Below are 18,858 nucleotides of genomic sequence, written 5' to 3'. Positions count from 1 at the left end.
CATATTCAGACGGACTATTCTTGTTGTGAGGTGAAGCTTTCCCAGGTGCTTTCGTTCAGAGACCACAGATTGCCCCACCAAAGCTTTCCCATCTACATTATCACCACCGTCATCAAGAGAGGAGCACCAACTTCGTAGCACCTTGCGCGCGTGTTCTCCCGGGTCGGCAACATGGTATGGGCACAAAATCGCATATTTTAAAATGCCAACTCACTAATATGTTCTTCAGTCGAAACAATATCTTACCGCGCATACGGTGGACAACGGTAAGCTCCTCACTCTGGTGGCCCCCCAAGAGAGAGGGTGTGGCATCCTGTCCCATATACTCACTGACTTTCCTCAGCCCATATTGCCAACATCTTTGCGATCGCTGCTACGAAAACCGCCGTTCTCTCCGCCTCCGGCTCCTCCTGTATAAACGTTCATGCGACAAACAAAGAGGCATACCCTCTGGTGCAATCTATCTCGAATGCGCACAAGCTTGGTTGCCACCACTTAGCCGTGTCTCGTGATGGAAAGGTCGCCGCTTCGATAGGCTTTGCGGGCGAGCTGAAGACATGGAAGGTTTCAGATACGGGCTCCGGTGATTGGGAGCCTTATGTCGATGTCGCCAACGGTGGCGAGACGAATGGCGAGGCATGGGCGCTTGCGCTGAGCGAGGATGGCTCCGTCCTGGCGACAACTACTCACAGCGGCCGGGTTAATGTATGGCTGTTGAGGGATGGTTCGAGCCAGCTTGCGCAGCAGTTTGAGCCGGGCTCCGTGGTCACAAGCGCCTTTGGCATGTCGATTGACATAAGCCATGACGGCAAGTACACGGCAACTGGCCACGAGAACGGGGCCGTCTACATTTACAACAATGAGACGGGTCGGATCGTGTATCAGCTACCTGGTGAGTAAACCCGTCAGCCCGCTCAAGGCTACTTTGCACTGACCAATCTATAGGCCTTGCGAAACCGGTCCGCGCCGTGGCCTTCTCCCCAGCCGGAACTAAGCTTGCGGCCGCTGGTGATTCCATGACTATCGAGCTCTACGACCTGCAATTCGGCGAGCACGTAGCCCAGTTCACGGGTCATGCAGCATGGATCATGAGCATTGACTGGAGCGATACGGGCGAGTATCTTCTCAGCGGAGCGTACGATGGTAAAGCCAAGGTGTGGTCCATCGACAAGCAAGCCTGTGTCGCCACCCACAGTGAGACAGAGCAGGCACTTCTCAGCGTCAAGTGGTTACCAAAGACGGGGATGAACGAGATGTTTTGCACGGCCGGTGCGAACAAGAGTTTGACGTTTTACCGCGAAGCCACAGGCACCGCCTAATGGCCACAAGAGAAGATCATGACGTTGCATTACTGGGCATGGCGTTCAAGAGATGGCTACTACATGACATGTATGGATGAAAAGGGGGACTGTTCTATTCGCCTGCATTGAACTGGATTTAGAGAGCTTGAAGCATCAACCAACCTCGTGAGCAGCTTAACCGGCTGGCCCGTATGATTCCGGTCCAATCTTTCTTCGTGACAACAAGTAGCTGGGAATATACAACCAACATGATGCACAGCCAATTGCGTACCCCCATTGGCACTCTTTACGGGCAGATTGTCTCGAATCGAGTGCAAATAATCCGTACAGCCTTGGCCCTACACAGAATCTGGTACTGTAGACTGTTTGGCAGCTAACAAAGAAATCACGTGCAGCTGTACCTTGTTCGCGTTGTCCGTCCAACTTAGGCCCGTTTTCCCAACTGCCCCAACGTCATTGCCATCCGCATTCCTCCACAATTTCTTAGATTCCCTGCGCCAATCCCATCAAGATCGTACATAGAACGGGAGGGCAGTTTGTCGCAAACATCATTCAAGAGCCATTCTTACTATTGGTTACTCGTTTGCATACGCGATTGACCCCAAATACGCATCATTACATATCCAATAGTACTATTATCACCATGCCCGCCACACGCCGCAGTACCCGCTCCTCGTCGCAACCGGGCGGGAAGCAAGCGACGCTGTCCTTCCACAACCGAGTGACCAAGGCAGTCCCGAAATCGAGCAAGAACCTCGTTTCGTCTCCCTCAAAGCAGTCACCGCTGTCCAAGCACGTTATAGCCGCTTCGCAAGAGGAGGAAGCAGCAGCCCACGCAGAGCCCGCCAAGGAAGACATTGTCATTGACGATGCTACTGTCGAGTCCGAACCGGAGGAGCCTTCGCCGGTAGCGGAGAAGGAGGACGAGGCCGTCGAGAAGACTGATTCCGAGCTGCGAGCAGAGAATATCACTGGGCGCCAGGTGGACCAGTATTGGCGCAAGTTGGAGGGCGAGCGCATTGCGAAGAGAGTGCACCAGGAGGATCTGGGTCTGGCCGAAAAGGTTTTGAGGTATTTCGATGTCAGCTCTCAATACGGTGTAAGTACTTCGACACCGGATCGTGTTTCAGTCATCTTTCTTGCCTATTCTGGCTTTACTGACCTGAACTACCTAGCCTTGCGTTGGAATATCCCGTCTGCGACGCTGGCAACGAGCAGATAAGCTCGGCCTCAACCCACCGCCTGAGGTTCTGGCTGTCCTCCTCAAGGAAGAAGAGAAGGGAACCAAGGGAGTCGAGAGAGCGCATATGGACACCATACTGAACTCCACGGCAATCGGAGTTTCCTGAAAGGCTGGGCAAGGTGTTTTCAACATGACACAAGGCCTCGAGCTGTGCGAGATTTGAGGCTACGGGCGATCTTGCTACCTACGAACAGAATTTGCTTTGCGTATATCAACTTGGCTTGCTTGGGGCGTTCAGGAGTTTGGCCTTCATATGACTCTAAAATGGAGGGTTTCGTCACAAGAGGAGCTTTCAGGCTCCAAAATGGGTTTCGACGTGCATAGTTAGCGGTCACGACAAAATACGCATTGATTTAACCAAAACTTCTGTTTGCACCATTCAGAGCGAAATGCCTGGGTGTATTTCGCATATTATATTTGATGATCTTCTGTCTCATTATTTTGGGCTTGTCCATGATAAGCACCAAGTTGTATCCTTTGCTGACTCGCGCTTGTATCATGTAGATCATATATGCTTAAAACTGTTTATAGACAATACGAAACAGGCTACTGGTTTGGGGTTCCGCGCTGTTAATCATAGCTCCCAATGGCATACTTGACGTTGCTTCAACCCCATTCCACTTTATATAGTCGTACAGTATCGTGGCTTGTGTTGGCCTGACAGTTTACGGGCGAGTCCTAGGTCGAAAATGACCAGATTGAAAACAGAGGCATTATCCCAACCACGGCAGCTCGACACTCACGTCTTATCTAACTCAATCATGGTGTTGGTCGTGGACAGAGAATCCTCGCCGATGTCACGTAGAAGGCATTAGGGCCGGGTATACCGCCCAGGTCTCATACATGTTCTAGATTCCATGGCAGCGCAGCTGATCATGCTAATGGACCGGTATGCAGGTGTAGCCACGAGATGGACATCCTAAGATTCATTGCTACTGCTCTTGTATATATAAACCCGATGCGTCCTTCCCTTTAGTCGGACGGCCTCAAACACCAGTGCTTCAATCGGCAGAAACACTACCAACAAGTCAACTCCTCCAAACCTTTCCACCGAGTGTCATCCAAAAATCCTCCCAAGTTGTGGACCGGTCTTGGCCGGAGTCGATGCAGGTGGCCCATCCCCACGATACATAAGGACATACCAATGAACCCCAATTCTGTGTTCCTTCTCAGCTGGTTTTCGAAGCGTGTGGGCTTGGCCGTCGTGAAGTGACTTGTACATTGCTTGAGCATTTCCCGACAGAAATGCATAACACACATTCACTAAATGGCTTCCAATTACACCCTTGCCGTATTATTCTTCTGCAACGTATGTGGCCTGGCCTAGGAAACGCAGAAGTACCTGCGCCAGCAGCTGGGTGCCGGTCAGTTGCAAACGTTTCGAGAGAACACAGATGGAGCTGCAAGTAAGGACCCGATCCCGTAGATATAATGATGAATGCCTCAAGTCCCCTCCAGGTCGGGTAGAAGAACCCATCCGAGCTCATGCCGAGGTTCGGCACTCATCATTAAAGACAGGCTTGGCCCTGAGCTCAGACAACGACGGACGGCAGCCTCCGAGAGCTCTAGGCGCGGAGTTTACCAATTCGGTTCAATATGAAAGAGTAGTCATAAATCATCCCGAGCCTGCTAGCATATAAACAGGCCCTGTGCATTCCGGTCGGCCCCAGAGGTGTCTCAAAGGTAAAATAGAGGAATAATGACATTACTGCAGGCTGACCTGTGCTACAGCTGACTACATGTATTACAAGGTCTCCATGAACAAATGCTCCATGAGGATAGGGGATGGTGTGTGAAGCATCACGACGAAGCAAAGCAACATGATTTGGCTGATGAGCCTCATAAGAAGGGTCAAAATAAAGAAGAAAAAACCTAATAGAAACATTGCCTGAGTGGCATGTCATATCTAGAGCCATTGTTGGCGATTAAAAAAATTAAAAGAAAAAAAATTGCAAAAGCTCAGAGTAGGGTATTCGAACTGCATTCCCCCGGGTTGACCTGACGAAAGCCATCGCTGCTCCTCGGGGGGTGTACAAGTGAATTTCCTACCTTACGAAAAACCGAAGTTTTTACTACCAGACCAGGGTGGCGAAATCCCTGGTTGGTGAAAGAAACGGCAGTAATTTAGATATTTAAGGGTACCTCAACAGTCTGTAGGCATTGGGCCTACCTACTGGGAGCTCACAGCTGCCTCACCTGCCATATGCCTGGGGCAGCTCCCCTAAACCACCCATCACTGAAGACCACCTGCCACAACGAGCACTCGACCTCGAATAGAAAGGTGGGCAACGTGGGATGATTCCTTTCATACAATTCCACAAGCTTCATCTTCGTTGGCCAAGGCTTCCTTCCATTCGTAGCCCCCATCGCCATTCGCTGGCTCCTGCCGAGGATACCTAGGTAAACCGCACCCAAACGAAACACTCGCACTAGTACCAAATGCTTCGCGTACGATGATGGGGCATTGTATACTTGCCTTCTGCTTCCAGCTGCTTCATGGTGTCGTACAGGAAGAAGTCAATCAGGATGGCGTTCACCTTAGCCTCTGGATGGGCTCGGTTGATCTCCCTCCTGAGCAACTCCACGCACCATATGCTACAAGCTAAAGGTAGATATGTGAGCAAGCACTGATGGTACATTTGAGCCGGGTTTGCATCTCTTACCTCGGAGCTGAAGTTCATATGAGGATCCACTCTCGATGATATCCTCCTTGCTAACCATTGCCTGCAGGGGCGGGCTGTACGATATACAGCCCAATGTCGCCAGGATCTGCGGTACGCGGTAGTCGGCGAACATGGTGATCTTGTCGATGTCCCTGAACTCGCCCCAGTCTTTGCCATTGAAGCAAGCCCACACGTCGGCCACGAAGATCTGAGCTCGCTTGAGTAGCCGTATGGGTTTCTTGCGGTTCTGGAACTGGTGCTCGTCCCGGAAGCAGTCGAAGTCGCGCGCGAGCATGTTCACGAGTTCTGCGGCCGACCCGTCGGCAGCATCAATGAGATTCGTGACACTGCACGAGTATTTCTGCGGGTGGGAATAGTTGGTTCGAGTTGGCTTACGGAGCGTTTCGGACCCCTTGCAGAGAGGGAAAGAAGGAAAGGGGCGAAGGACCTACCTCATACAGCACTTTCCCTGCTTCGCGCAGACAAGTGAGGCGTTCCTCGAGTAATGGGATCTCTTCCTCGGTACATGACCGGAAGACATGCCGTAATGACTCGAGGTTGCACTCGTCCTCGCTTTGCCAGTAGTGAGGGTCGGTGATAGGGATACCTTTGAAACATCGATCAACAAAATACGTCATAGCACTGGCTGCGCGAGGATTCGAAGCGCGGCACATATCAACACGAATACGGCAATGAGGAGCTGGTCGGAATTGCACACACCTTCCTCCAAGGCTCTCTGCAACGCCGCGACGAGGCTCCAGTAGCCTGTCCAGTTCTTATCTTTGTAGTTGATGGCGAACCGCTCGTCTTCGGGCTTCAATGACCAGAACGAGAAGTTCAGCAAGTCCATGGTGAAGATGAAGGCCACGGTCGACTCATCCTTGCTCTTGGGATGCAGCTCGTGTTCAGCCCAGCTGGCCGTTGAGAATCCCTTGGATTGCATCTGCGCATGGATGATCGCCGCGGCATTCTTGCATGCCCGCATATCCACGGCAACGTCAATAGAGTTGTCGTAGACATACTCGGCTCCTTCGAGGACGCCCGTCTCTGCCTCGGCTGATACGTTGAGCTTCCCCTGAATATGCTGTCGGAGGAGCTCGAGCAGCTCGGGGTCAGCCTCGTCATCCGACATTGTGTACGATATCGTTGCGACGAAAGACACTGGTCAGAATATTCTTGGTCTGTCTCGGTCCCGACAACGCCGTATACGGTTGTTCCACGATATACGATATGCACTGAGTGAGAGTTGTTGTGGACTTGAATGCCTGAGGCTTGAAGACGTGAAATTCGAGCCCAACCTCGAAATTTGTGGTAGCGGGTCAAGAAGTTGGAGCATCAAGCAAATACCAGCCTGACTAACTTATGTATACAGACTTATTAATGTACCTACAGAGCACGTGAATAAACACGACAGGAAACATCCATATGAGCATGGAATCAACCAGGTGTAGGACTGGTAACAGGTATGCTCTATCGATTCGCATCACCAACAGATCAGGATCAGGAAGTTCCTTAAAAGCCTCCAGCCCATACGCGTTTCCCTGCCGGTGCCTTTTCCCCCTCTCCATTGCTTCTGCTGGCCATGCATGTACTCTGTAGGCAAATAGGTACAGTTCCCCTGCAGGCTGCGGCGTGCAGGAGAACCAAGCCAATTGCAGCAAGCACTACCGTCTTACCGTGCACACCCTGCTCTGCTTCCCGGCCAGCGCGTTTGGGGCGTGCAGGAGGGCGTCGGGGCGTGTTCCAATCGAGACCCGGGCCAATTCCGTCACCGGCGGCGAGCGGCAAAGAATCCGAGTCACTGTGAACCTGCCCGTGGGACCCCCTGGCGTAGAGGTAACCGTCGTATGCATTCCGTCTGCCATCAATGGTCCATCAAATGGAAAGCAACCGGCTGATCTGTGAACATGCATACCTACATGTAGGTAGGTACCGCCTCATGTAGATGGGTACATGTATCCAACTCCAGTAACACCCATTGATCGGATAGCCCATCATCCAGCTGACCGAAGTTCCCCAGCTTCATCTATCGGAAAATATACATGCACTTGCTTATTGACTACTTGCAACGTTCCGTGTGCTTGGTGGGAGGGTGCGTGAGATCAATTGATCGGTGCAATGATTGATGTTTGCTGTGCTGCTCATCGCTCGCCAGTCAGTGTAAGCACAGGCAGGTCGATACCTGTACCGGGGGCGTGGCTCGATGACAGATGGATTTCAATGACGGAACACTCTAGGTAGGTATCCACGTACCATTCTAGGCAGGTACACCAATACCTCAGCTCGCGGAAACTAGCACACTTCACTCACTGGAGCGCACCTAGGTTAGGTTAGGTTACTACCTACCGTACTTGCTAGCAGTAGCAGCGTAGCACCCAAGGCTCACACCTCGCGCCATCCCATCGAATCGAGGCTGAGAAAAGAGTGAGCGCCTGCAACTTTTGATTTATTACCCTAGACACGACTAGATCTGCAGTTTCAACCATCCGGTCGTCTCTCTTCACATTTGCGCCTGCTCGCAAATTCCTGTCACGACTTTTCTTTCCCAGTCGCGCCCAGAACACACTCCTGCAATCCTTCCTTCGTTCATGCATCCCACCCCATCCATGACGGCAACTGAAGTGGGCTGGAGCTGTCTTTAGGTATCTCACTTTCCACCATGGCGCTGGCTCCAAGTCGCGACAGCTACAATCGCCAGTCGTTGACCAATGGCGTCAATGACGCCGTCAAAGCCGTAAGTCTATCCTCTTTTCCCTCCCTCATTGTCGCTACGTAGCTACCAGCAGCTACGCGCCTGCTTTGCTTCATGTACAATGAGCTGTCTGCCTGCGCATTGCTTTGCATATGTCGACCACCGTCGCAAGCGCAAACATGACAGCTCCAGCCGCGCGATACATCTCTACCCATGCGAGACCTTCGCACCTCTGGCAACTCAGCGTCCTACTGAGAACTGATGCCCACCATGGACTTGCCCGAAGATACCGATCCCGTCGTGTTACTGACCTACGTCTCACAGGCCAAAGTTTTGATGGTCGGTGCTGGCGGCATCGGTTGCGAACTCTTGAAGAACCTCGCCCTGACCGGGTTTGGCGAAATCCACATTGTCGATCTCGACACGATAGACCTGAGCAACTTAAATCGTCAATTCCTCTTCCGACACGAACATATCAAGAAGTCTAAAGCATTGGTACAGAAGCCCCGGCGTGAGGTGAGGTGGTGGTGAGCGTGTGCTAATCGGCTGGCAGGTAGCGAAAGAGGCGGCCGAAAGCTTTAACCCGAACGTCAAGATCGAGGCACACCATGCGAACATCAAAGATGCGCAGTTCAATCTAGAATGGTTTCGCGGTTTCAAGCTGGTTTTCAATGCGCTGGATAACCTGGAGGCGAGACGCCATGTCAACAAGATGTGCCTGGCGGCAGATGTGCCCTTGATCGAGAGCGGTACGACTGGGTTCAATGGTCAGGTTCAGGTCATCAAAAAGGGCGTCACGGCGTGCTACGACTGCGCAACAAAGGACGTCCCGAAGTCATTCCCAGTGTGCACCATCCGAAGCACCCCGAGTCAGCCTATCCACTGTATTGTTTGGGCCAAGAGCTACCTTCTGAATGAAGTTTTCGGCATCAGCGAAGATGAGGCAGCTTTCGACCATTCGACGGATGCCGACAATGCCAAGGAGATCGCAGAGTTGAAGAAGGAGGCCGAGGCGCTGCGAATAATCCGAGAGTCCGTTGGCACCGCAGAATTCCCCAAAATGCTCTTCGACAAGGTCTTCAAGGCCGATATCGATCGATTGCGATCCATGGAGGAAATGTGGCAGTCGAGGCAGAAGCCGGAGCCCTTGGACTACGACGTCTTGAAACCCAAAACTCCTGCAGTGACCCCCGAGTTACTGCAGGACGGGCAGAAGTTGTGGTCTTTGGAAGAAAACCTGGCGGTTATGAATGACAGTCTGGATCGCCTGAGCAAACGAGTGGCTGAACTCAAGGCGGCTGGAACAGCTCAGCCCACCATCACGTTTGACAAGGATGACGGGGATACTCTGGACTTCGTCGCGGCAGCCGCCAACATTCGATCTTCCATATTCGGCATTGAGCGAAAGTCTCGCTTCGATATCAAGCAAATGGCCGGCAACATCATTCCAGCCATTGCGACCACAAATGCTATCGTGGCGGGTCTCTGTGTACTGGAGTCCTTCAAGGTACTTCAAGGCGAGTATGAGAAAACCAAAGAGGTAAGAAACAGACCCCATCTGGCCAGATCTGGACAAGAGCTCATGCGTAACCTTACAGGTATTTCTATCACCCTTCGCAACCCAGCGTCTGCTGAGTGCGGACAAGCCTCAGCCTCCGAATCCAAATTGTCCAGTCTGCAGCGTTTATCAGACGAACGTATACGTGGATCTATCACGTGCTACGCTCAAGGATCTGGTAGGCGACTTCGTGAGACTGCAGCTGGGTTACGGCGACAAGGAGCTTGCTGTCAGTACCGAGGCAGGTGTTCTCTACGACCCCGAGGAAGAGGATAATCTCTCCAAGAAATTGGGCGAACTCGGTAATTATACCCCAGCTTGCATGTGTTATTCGGTATTGTTCTAACAGTCCTGTACAGGAATCATGCAGGGCACATTTGTCACCATCGTGGACGAAGACGATGATGATGTCTTTGTCAACGTCGTGCTCAACATCCAAGAGGCGTAAGTTTATTCTACACAACATGGCCTACAGTCAACTGACCTCCGTCGCAGCAAGGAACCTCTCGCGGATAAACCCATCAAGAGCCTTGAGCCTGACCAAGCACCCAAGATTCCTCGCAAGCCCAAAAGGAACCAACCAAGGAAAGCAATGGCGTGAACTCGGATGGCGATGCAACAGTGAAAGATCTAAAGCGCGCCAGAGAGGACGAAGGCGATGTGCCACCTACCAAGAAGGCAAAAACATCTGGTGCAGACGACGACGATGTTGTTCTCGTTGGAGATGAGCCAAGTACAGGCGGGGCTATTCTCATTGACGATGACTAGTCCAGGTATGCGGCAAGAACCCGACAGATCTTCCGTCAGGTAGCGCTGAGGCCACCGTCCAGATTGAGGACGGTATTGTGTGCATATGGATTCTTAACAAGGAACGCAGCAGCATCGGCGACTTCCTCCGCCGAACCGAGCCGAGCCAGCGGGATGAGGCTTTCTAGATTGGCCGACTTGGCGATTGCTACAATGTACATTAGTGAACACACACATCTCGAGGAAAGCCGTACATGGATGGGAGCTGGCTGCTGGCATGAGAATTTCGAGCGAAATGAGCAACTTACAGGCGGTCATTTCGGTCTGGATATACCCAGGGAGGATGACATTAACCCGGATGCCAAATCGGCCAACCTCCCACGCCAGAGCTCTCGTCAAACCTAGGGCCACGAGATTAGATAATTAGATGAAACGAGAAACATCTCGGAATACTGAAACACATGACATACCCACGATGCCGGCTTTGGATGCCGCGTATACACTTGCACCCCTTCCAGCATGGGTTGCGAGAAGACTGGAAACATTGACGATGCAGCCTGTTGCACATCGGTCAGTCCGTCATCGTTGCAGCGAAAGCTCTGGCATTGGAACTGACCAGATTTCTGTTGCATCATGGTTTTGATCACAACTTGGCAGCCATTTATGGTGCCCTCGAGATTTGTGCTCAGAATCTCTCTGATATCAGGCACCTCTGTTTTGAAAAGGAACGAATTTTGGGTGATGCCGGCCGCATTAATGAGGATATCAACTCTTTGCTAAACCAGGGGCAGGAGGTGGCCAGATTAGCTTGAGATGATACACGTTATGTTTTCCTTCTTCTCCTTATAACACTGCCCAGGAGGAATGGTCATCTTCTTTTTACCCTTTGGAGAAGAGTCGGGTGAGGCGGTCACGGTTGGCCAGGGGCCATTTACCTACGTTGTTCGTCTTCATCCTTTTCATCAAATGATGCCATCCACTCTGGTTGACCACGTCAAAAGCATAGGTGTCGTGCGCAAGGCCGGGCTTCAGGTCCAGGCTCTGCAGCGCCGTCTGCAGCCTCGCCTCATCGCGTCCGACGAGCGTGATGCCGGCGCCCTCGGAGGCGAAGTGCTTCGCGATGGCAAGGCCGATGCCGCGGCTCCCGCCTGTCACGATGGCGCGGGCACCGGTTAGCGAGCGCATCGTCGTGGGATTTGACAGAGAAGTGTCTGTTATGCAACAGTGCAACGGATTGGCTATATGGTGGTGTCGATATGGCAGGCAATGCGGGCTGTCACGTGCTGCGGTTCGTCTGTCGGGATAACGATGTGATGTGATTTGACGGATGCAATTATACGCAAGCCAAGATGCAAAGTCCGATCCTGTTCGTACGTACTAGTAGGATTAGGTCAGCTTGGTGCCGCCTACTCGCCAGCAAGTCTACCTACCCACACGAGAAAGGTCTATTCAATGGACTGGTCCACCGAACGAAAAGACTACAGATTACTGAGTCGTTCAATCCTATGGGGGATAAAGCGGCAGTGAGTGGCGTGAGGAAAGACATGTGACGATCATGCAAAGTATGGATATGGGCTGTACTTGCAGTACATGATCGGACTGGACGACGACACTAATCCAACGACATTGGATTGGCCCAATACCATGATGACCTATCATTGGGCGCCCGGAAGTGGTGGTGGTTCACTAATCTACGGCACTACATCCCACCACTACCATCACTAGCCTTGGTTTTCAGGGACGAAGAGGCCAAGCAAGGGCTCAGCTCGTTCAGTCAAACGTAAAAACAACAACGGGGCAATCGGAGGGGTCAGACTGTAAACAACATACATCGTCACCATTAATCTGCAGTCCAGACCGATGCGTGACAACTTCCTAATAAATACCCTTGCATCTTGCATCTTCTATTCGCTCTTGTCACGGTCCGAAAGGAGGATTGGACCGGCCCCCAGACGAGCGAGCGGGTTTAATATGAGAAGAGAAACCCCCCGGTTTTCTTTAATTGCTCTCACGTTGTACCCTGCTTGGCCTTACCCTTCCTTTTAACGGCTGGCTGTCGTCGTTTCGAAACCTGAGCACGAGCATCCCGCCCGCATCCCACCTTCGCCGAACCGAACACCCTCTTGAGCAACCAACTACTCGCGCGGCCCGCCCGCACCCGGGATCAACACGACTCTTCTGCCCGTAATAATACTTCACACGCATACGACCGTCCGATGTGCTCGACGCATACCAATGGCGCTGCCGTGAGCGCCAACTCCAAGAAGCTGACGGCCAAGGCTAGCGACGGAGAGACGCCACCTGTAATCGACGCGGGCCTGCGGGACCTAGATCATTGTACGTGTGCGGCCACCGCCGGCCCTAGCCAAGGGCCATCTTGACTTGTGCTGCACTGGAAGAGCAATGTTCTTGCGCGAATCGCAAGAAGGGCGCATTTGCACCCCGGCGCAACGCTCTTGACTGCCTGAGTAGGCGCAAGGACGTGTCTTGCATCTGGGAGTCCACTTTCACTAACAGCTCTCTCCTACGACTTCTAGACAAACGCGCCCTCCCGCCATGGCGATACAACTTGCGCCAGTGGGCACTGCCCCTGATCAGATGGGAGACGCCCTACCTCGCCTACCTACAAGACACCCTGCGCACGCCGGCGCTCGATAGCTACTTCGCCATCACGGCCAACCTGGGCACGCATACTTTCTTCATGGTCGGGCTGCCCATCATGTTCTGGTGCGGCTTTGAGTCGTTTGGCAAAAGGGTCGGTCTCCCGTCTTACCTGCTCCTCGCAGCGCCTCGTGTTGACATATGCCACAGCCTCGTTCGCATCCTCGCTTTGGGTGTCTTCTTCACGGGCTTCATAAAAGACTTCTTCTCTCTTCCACGGCCGCTGTCCCCTCCGCTACAACGAATCACCATGTCGGGCTCGGCAGCCCTCGAGTACGGTTTCCCCTCGACACACTCGGCCAATGCCGTCTCCGTCGCCGTATATGGCCTTCTTTGCCTACATTCTCCAGACAATATGATGCAGCCGAACATCAAACTAGGGCTCGAGATCTTATCCTATTTCTACGCGGCCAGCATCATCTTTGGTCGCCTCTACTGCGGCATGCACGGGTTCGTGGATGTTGTCATTGGTTCGATCATGGGTGCTGTCATCTCTCTCGGCGAATTCTACTACGGCCCGGCCCTCGACATGTACCTGTACGCGCGCCCCTTCACAACTGTTTTGTGTGTGGTGCTCTTCATAATAGCATTGGTGCGCGTGCATCCCGAGCCTGCCGATGACTGTCCTTGTTTCGACGACAGTGTCGCATTCGCGGGCGTTATGATTGGTCTCGAAATCGGCACGTGGCACTTTGCCCATTCTCCGCATGGTCTGATTCGGTTCGATCTCGAGGCTCTCGGCTGGCCCGTGGTGATTTTGCGCATTGTGACCGGAGTGTTGGCGGTGTTTTTGTGGCGTGAAGCTGCCAAGCCCGTCTTGTTGAGGTCCCTGCCGCACTTCTTCCGCATCATCGAGACATGGGGCATGAATCTTCCTCGTCGCTTCTTCACGCCTGCCTCCAAATACAAGAATATCCCGCTCCGGCTGCAAGTCGACAACGTCTTGCCCAACGTCAGCGACTTCCCTAACTTCGTTAACAACATTCGCAAGGGCGGCCGCGGTAGATCCGTGAGCATTGGCCCGCAGAGTGCGGCGGACGCGTACGAGACGCTGGCGTATCGAGACCGCCGGCGGCGGGAGAGCAACACAAGCAACACAAGCCGTGGCCTTCGCAGCAAGGAGAGCGTCGCCTCCCTCCGGGGGCGAGCCCAAGTCCGATCACGCCCAGCGACGAGAAGTCGGGTGGCGCGAAGAGCAGCGCAATAAGTAGCAGTCACCACAACAAGCTCGGCGATTACGAGCGCATGATGGGCGAGGGCACCGTGATGGTGGCACCCCCAGAGCAGGAGGGAGACGACCCGACGCTCGTGATCGGTTCGCAGGATGAACTGAGCGAACGGGAAGTTTTCGCCCAGCTTATCAAGCCAAGAGTGAGGTACGACGTGGAGGTTGTGACAAAATTGGTGGTATATACAGGTAAGTGTCGCTGTTTCTATATCGCTTCACAACTCCGCTTCTCGCAATACGCACTGTCAAGAAGACAACCCCATATCACTCTGTCTTCAGGCTCGTGTTCCGATTTGCACAGGTCTTTAAGATTCAGGTAACCTACGGAAGCACCGGGTCATACGACGTGGGGCTGCCGCGTCAGAGCCCCCGACACTTATAATAGCTCGCGCCCCTTTATCTGGATTCCACCACTAATACGAAGGACTGTCTAGGCATCGCGCTGCTCGCCGTAGATATCGCGCCGCTCATGTTCACTGTCATTGGTTTGTCCATTTGACGGCTGCCGTGACCGGCAATTGATTGCATAAAGGCCCCCCGTGGCGGACTGACTAATGACGGAATGATACGATTATTTCAATTCATAGCATGCATGAGTGTTTTGGTTTTCTGTTCTTCTTCTTCTTCTTCTTCACTTCATTGGTCCCCTATTTCTTAGGAGGCGAAGTCGGCGGTCATGCCAGAATATGTGTTCTGGCCTGCCGCCGGAGATTGGCGAAAACTTAATATGCTGGGACGATGCCCTTCGGATTGTATATATTTCTATTGGGGAAAGGGGAGGGCGCGTGGTCTTTTGATGTGAGCAAGCACGTCGCGTTCGGCTTTATTTGGTGCGTATAGACTCCTCTGTATCAAGTAGAATAAGAGTTTACCCCTAAAACAAAATATAATATCCAACAAACACTTCGTACATTATTTTGCTATGAGGCGGGTAATTCTCCCGACTCTCAACCCGACTCGGGGCCAATCTCCGTCGAGCTCCAGGAACTTGTCCTGCGCAACCAGCACCAGTACCTCCTCGAAAGCCCACGGCTTGCTCTGATATCCCCTAGACGTACTGCTCCGGGTCGTACGATCACTGCCACCGGCGCATTCGGGTCCGGCGGGTCGATCGGCAGCTTCGCCGTCGTCGACGAAGGGGAAGATGAAGAGTGAAAGGGCCTCATTGTCTGTTTGAAGCGGAGGAGGCCGACGGTTCGGGCATAGGCTACGCGCTCGAACCTGGCTCGGATGAAGGATGGCGATTGTTGGCCAGGTGTTGCTTCCACGGCCTTTTACCTCAGGAGGAGATGGCGGTTGTGACAGACAGCGCCAGCGAGACGGCGTCCTTCATGGCCTGGTAGGCACCGTCGCGCAATGATGGGAGGAACTTATGGACGCTGTCGTCGGTATGAACGACGCTGGTGTCGTCAGACGCGTGCTTAGGCTACGGGGTTGGGAGCATGAGCTCCCAGTCGACGATGCCGTTGTCTTCGCAGTAATCGACCACGCGCCGATCATACGTGATCTCGATCCCGACCGCCGAACGACCAGCGTCAGCATGCGGAGGAACTCGGGCCGATGATGGCGGTAGAGTCTCCTCAGGAGGAGGAGGCTCGTTGTCGTTTTTTCTCGTCGTCGTCGCCTTCCCAGGACACAGACCTGGTGCCCCTGACAAGCTCGCCAGTGGTCTTCGGATAAGAGAGCCAGTGATCCTTGGCAATACTATCATTCTGCTGCGCGAGCCGGGCCATCAGATAGACTATGGATACAATCGATACACTGAGTAAATTATAGAACGTTACAGGCGTCAAGGGTACCGAGAGTAAGTACACTTGGGTTACGTGAAATACCAGATCCATGCACGTCAACTTTTCGTGGGAGCCTAGAAGATGTTGGACAACCCCCTATAAGATACTTATTGCACTATCAACCAGTTGGTCACGTTGCAGTAGCAGCGCACGAGCGAGCATGTGTCGCACATATCCCATTTTATGAGCACATCAGTAATCACAACCAACTCGTCTTCCTCTAGTCAGTTTACACGTGAAGTAAACAGACACAAGCATATATCACGTGTAGAAAAGAAGTGTGAGGCAAATGTTGACCAGTTTTTATTACAGAATGCACGGCCAAAATCGACCTTTTGACAGATTTGGCGCGCCGCCAGATGTATGTAGTCTATCCGTAGGACATTCAATGAAACCCCTTTTTCGAGAAAAGACCTCGGTGTATATTACAATCGTGTACCAATAGTTATCGACCTGCCAAGTCTGAGCTTAGAGGAGAGTGGCAGCGCCGACAGCAACAGCCACAATGGCGGTGAAGGCAGCAGAGAAGATCTGGACGGAGCTGGCGCCAGCAGTGGGGACAGGGGTGCCAGAGGAGGCGGAACCAGCCTGCGAGCCAGAGCCGGAAGCAGGGTTGGAGCCGGAGCTGGAGCCGGAGCCAGACTCGGAGCCGGAGCTGCCGGAGCTAGAGCCGCTGGTAGAAGCACTGCCAGTGACAGAGCTGGTGCCGGAGGCAGTAGCAGAGCCCGAGGCAGTAGCAGACTTCGAGGCGGAAGAAGAGCTATCGCCGTCGGTGGGCGTCTTGAAGGTCTTGGGGCAAGACAGATCGAACTTGGGGGTGGTGGACAGGTTCTCGGTGATGGCGAAGGTCTGCTTGTTCTCGCCGTTGGAGTCGCGGAGGTTGTACCAGAAGGTGGGGACCTTGTTGAACAGCTGACGGCAGCCAATCTCGTTCCAGTAGTACTTGGCGTTCTCGACGCTGGGCTGGGCCTCGTCCCACTTAGGGCCGTCGGTAGGCCAGCCGGTCTCGGTGACCCAGATGGGCTTGCCGCCGATGGCAGCCTTGGCCTTGTTGAAGGCGCTGTCGAAGCGCTGGCCGGACTGCTCGATGGAGTTGTGCTTGCCAGTCTCGTAGTAAGGGTACTCGTCGAGACCGACCCAGTCGACGGCGTCAATGACGACCTTGTTGGTGCTGTTTGGCCAGACGTCCCAGGTGTCGACGTGGCCGATGGGGACCTTGCCGAGCTTGCTGTCGGCGAACTTCTTCTTGTAGTCGCCGATGAACTTGACGATCTGCTCGGGGCCGTTGCCGACACCACCCTTGTTGGCGCGGCCAGTGGCGGAGTCACGGTAGAGATCCTCGCTACCGATGGAGATACCAATGACGAGGTCGAGGAACTTGTCGCCGTACTTGTCGATGGCCTTCTGCAGGGCAGTCAGCTCCTTGTCGATGCTGGTGGTGCCCGAGGTCCAGATGCCCAGAAGCAGGTTGGTCTTGGTCTCGATGGCGGCCTCGAAAGCCTCAATGGGGTCGGACTCGGAGTAGGACTGGATGTTGGTGTACAGGCGGACCGAGTTGAAGGTGCCGGGGGCGCCCTTCAGGCCCTGGGCCGTCTTGAACTCCTGCAGCCAGTCGGCCTTGAACTTGGCCGAGTTGTCAGTCTTGACGGCACCGGAGTTGAAGCCCATCCAGTTCTCGGCGGAGACGCCGGCGGCGAGCGAGGTCGCGGCAACAGCAGTGGAGACCTTCATTTTGGGATATTCCTGTATGTATGGAAGCGTGGGAGCAAAAAGTCGAACGGTCGAAAAAGATATGGGCGGCTTCGTGGCGCTGGAAACAGGGCGCTTTGTGGTTTGTTTGTCGCAAAGCACACAAAGACGCAGCAGTAATGGGCTAGGGAGCGTGGGAGTGCTTGAAGAAGCTGAAAGAGCGTAAGACTGAGTGAGCAAAAGGGCTACCCAATCGGAAATGATTTGTTGGATGAGACGGGACTGAGGAAGAAAAGAGGGAGAGTATAAAAAAAGAATGAGGCTCTAGTAAAAGAAAGAGGGAATCTAGGGGCAGCAGGACGTGAGCTGATGATGGAGTCAATCCAGTGAGTGCGGACGAACGCGAGTCCAGCTGGGACTGCCCTGGACTGTCCTGGACCGGGGGCGACGCTACAGGGGAGACACTAGGCCCGTTCCAACTTTCAGGGGGGGTTTTCAGGGAACTAAGATTCAGGAACAGGAGGTTCTGCCCATTAGCGACCGTCTGATTGGCCCTGCCCGGGAATCTGGGCAGCGTGGCAGTGCATGCTAATCCCGGCTTCTCCCTCTCCCTCCCTAACCTAGGTCATCTGCTTCCAGTACGGTGTATTGCCCCCAGCTGGCTGGTTCTGCGGCAGGTAGAAAGGCAGATTAGAAGGCCAGGACAGGCCACTCGGCCACCATTGCCATCACTGTCATTAGACTTTTGTTCGTGTTGAGCGCTGGTGCCAAGCCACTAATCCCACTGTACGATTGGTTTTCTACGGGGTCAATCAAATGCGCATTTGGCTCCTATTCGGCTCTCGAGGGTATCCCAGCTGTGCGCGCCGTTGTCTGCCAGTGCCTGATCGACGCATGCCAGATCTAAAGACAGAAGCAAACACTTCAAAACAGCCTTTGCTTATGTCACTTGTAACAACAGCGCCAGGCAGCCTGGCAGCGATTCGGCTCGGTGTCCGCCGAATGAGTCGAGATTTCCATAACAGCCGCTCGGGCTGCGAGATCTTCGCCCAAACCAATCAAGCAGATGTCAACACCCAGCTTGCCAGCCCAGGCCTCGATCCTAGTCGCTCATTTCATCCCAACCAAGGGTATCCGTTGTTTCAAGATTCCTCCAATGTCATCATCTGATCTGCACAACGTGGAGAACGATGGGAAACTTAATGGTGGCATGAGCAATAATAAACGCTATCCGAGTCGACTGTAGTCCGTTTATTACTTAACGCGCCGTGCCTTGTTTCGGTCAA

At 53.4% G+C, this 18,858-nt stretch overlaps 9 protein-coding genes across 9 annotated transcripts; 5 read left to right on the top strand and 4 right to left on the bottom strand.

Annotated features, from left to right (window-relative positions):
- Positions 1 to 171: 171 nt before the first annotated feature.
- PG986_009610 (WD40/YVTN repeat-like-containing domain protein) lies at positions 172 to 1,319 on the top strand (the record flags this gene model as incomplete). Its single annotated transcript, XM_066845832.1, has 4 exons — positions 172 to 174; positions 230 to 266; positions 344 to 892; positions 946 to 1,319. The coding sequence occupies 4 exons, from the start codon at positions 172 to 174 to the stop codon at positions 1,317 to 1,319; spliced, it is 963 nt and encodes a 320-aa protein (XP_066698230.1).
- Positions 1,320 to 1,944: 625 nt separating this feature from the next.
- PG986_009609 (uncharacterized protein) lies at positions 1,945 to 2,650 on the top strand (the record flags this gene model as incomplete). The annotated part of the gene is made up of 2 exons (XM_066845831.1): positions 1,945 to 2,400; positions 2,477 to 2,650. 2 exons carry the CDS (start codon positions 1,945 to 1,947, stop codon positions 2,648 to 2,650), a joined length of 630 nt encoding a protein of 209 aa, XP_066698229.1.
- A 2,323-nt stretch (positions 2,651 to 4,973) lies between these two features.
- PG986_009608 (quinate dehydrogenase) lies at positions 4,974 to 6,339 on the bottom strand (the record flags this gene model as incomplete). The annotated part of the gene is made up of 4 exons (XM_066845830.1): positions 4,974 to 5,146; positions 5,208 to 5,568; positions 5,660 to 5,814; positions 5,928 to 6,339. The coding sequence occupies 4 exons, from the start codon at positions 6,337 to 6,339 to the stop codon at positions 4,974 to 4,976; spliced, it is 1,101 nt and encodes a 366-aa protein (XP_066698228.1).
- A 1,527-nt stretch (positions 6,340 to 7,866) lies between these two features.
- On the top strand, positions 7,867 to 8,161 carry PG986_009607 (uncharacterized protein; the record flags this gene model as incomplete). Its single annotated transcript, XM_066845829.1, has 2 exons — positions 7,867 to 7,941; positions 7,991 to 8,161. The coding sequence occupies 2 exons, from the start codon at positions 7,867 to 7,869 to the stop codon at positions 8,159 to 8,161; spliced, it is 246 nt and encodes an 81-aa protein (XP_066698227.1).
- PG986_009606 (uncharacterized protein) lies at positions 8,161 to 10,225 on the top strand (the record flags this gene model as incomplete). Its single annotated transcript, XM_066845828.1, has 5 exons — positions 8,161 to 8,394; positions 8,453 to 9,439; positions 9,498 to 9,759; positions 9,817 to 9,901; positions 10,003 to 10,225. 5 exons carry the CDS (start codon positions 8,161 to 8,163, stop codon positions 10,223 to 10,225), a joined length of 1,791 nt encoding a protein of 596 aa, XP_066698226.1.
- A 35-nt stretch (positions 10,226 to 10,260) lies between these two features.
- Positions 10,261 to 11,389, bottom strand: PG986_009605 (uncharacterized protein; the record flags this gene model as incomplete). Its single annotated transcript, XM_066845827.1, has 5 exons — positions 10,261 to 10,412; positions 10,513 to 10,605; positions 10,675 to 10,761; positions 10,821 to 10,980; positions 11,144 to 11,389. The coding sequence occupies 5 exons, from the start codon at positions 11,387 to 11,389 to the stop codon at positions 10,261 to 10,263; spliced, it is 738 nt and encodes a 245-aa protein (XP_066698225.1).
- A 1,031-nt stretch (positions 11,390 to 12,420) lies between these two features.
- Positions 12,421 to 14,592, top strand: PG986_009604 (phosphatidic acid phosphatase type 2/haloperoxidase; the record flags this gene model as incomplete). The annotated part of the gene is made up of 4 exons (XM_066845826.1): positions 12,421 to 12,541; positions 12,742 to 13,991; positions 14,042 to 14,282; positions 14,528 to 14,592. 4 exons carry the CDS (start codon positions 12,421 to 12,423, stop codon positions 14,590 to 14,592), a joined length of 1,677 nt encoding a protein of 558 aa, XP_066698224.1.
- Positions 14,593 to 15,519: 927 nt separating this feature from the next.
- PG986_009603 (uncharacterized protein) lies at positions 15,520 to 15,804 on the bottom strand (the record flags this gene model as incomplete). Its single annotated transcript, XM_066845825.1, has 1 exon — positions 15,520 to 15,804. One exon carries the CDS (start codon positions 15,802 to 15,804, stop codon positions 15,520 to 15,522), a length of 285 nt encoding a protein of 94 aa, XP_066698223.1.
- A 547-nt stretch (positions 15,805 to 16,351) lies between these two features.
- On the bottom strand, positions 16,352 to 17,614 carry PG986_009602 (glucan endo-1-3-beta-glucosidase eglC 4; the record flags this gene model as incomplete). The annotated part of the gene is made up of 1 exon (XM_066845824.1): positions 16,352 to 17,614. The coding sequence occupies one exon, from the start codon at positions 17,612 to 17,614 to the stop codon at positions 16,352 to 16,354; it is 1,263 nt and encodes a 420-aa protein (XP_066698222.1).
- Positions 17,615 to 18,858: the final 1,244 nt, after the last annotated feature.

This window comes from Apiospora aurea (genome assembly GCF_038362705.1).
Source record: "Apiospora aurea strain CBS 24483 chromosome Unknown utg000006l_segment0_segment0, whole genome shotgun sequence".
Taxonomy (NCBI): domain Eukaryota; kingdom Fungi; phylum Ascomycota; class Sordariomycetes; order Amphisphaeriales; family Apiosporaceae; genus Apiospora; species Apiospora aurea.
The sequence above is the reverse complement of the archived record's forward strand: the minus strand, read 5'-3'. Positions and strand labels throughout refer to the sequence as shown.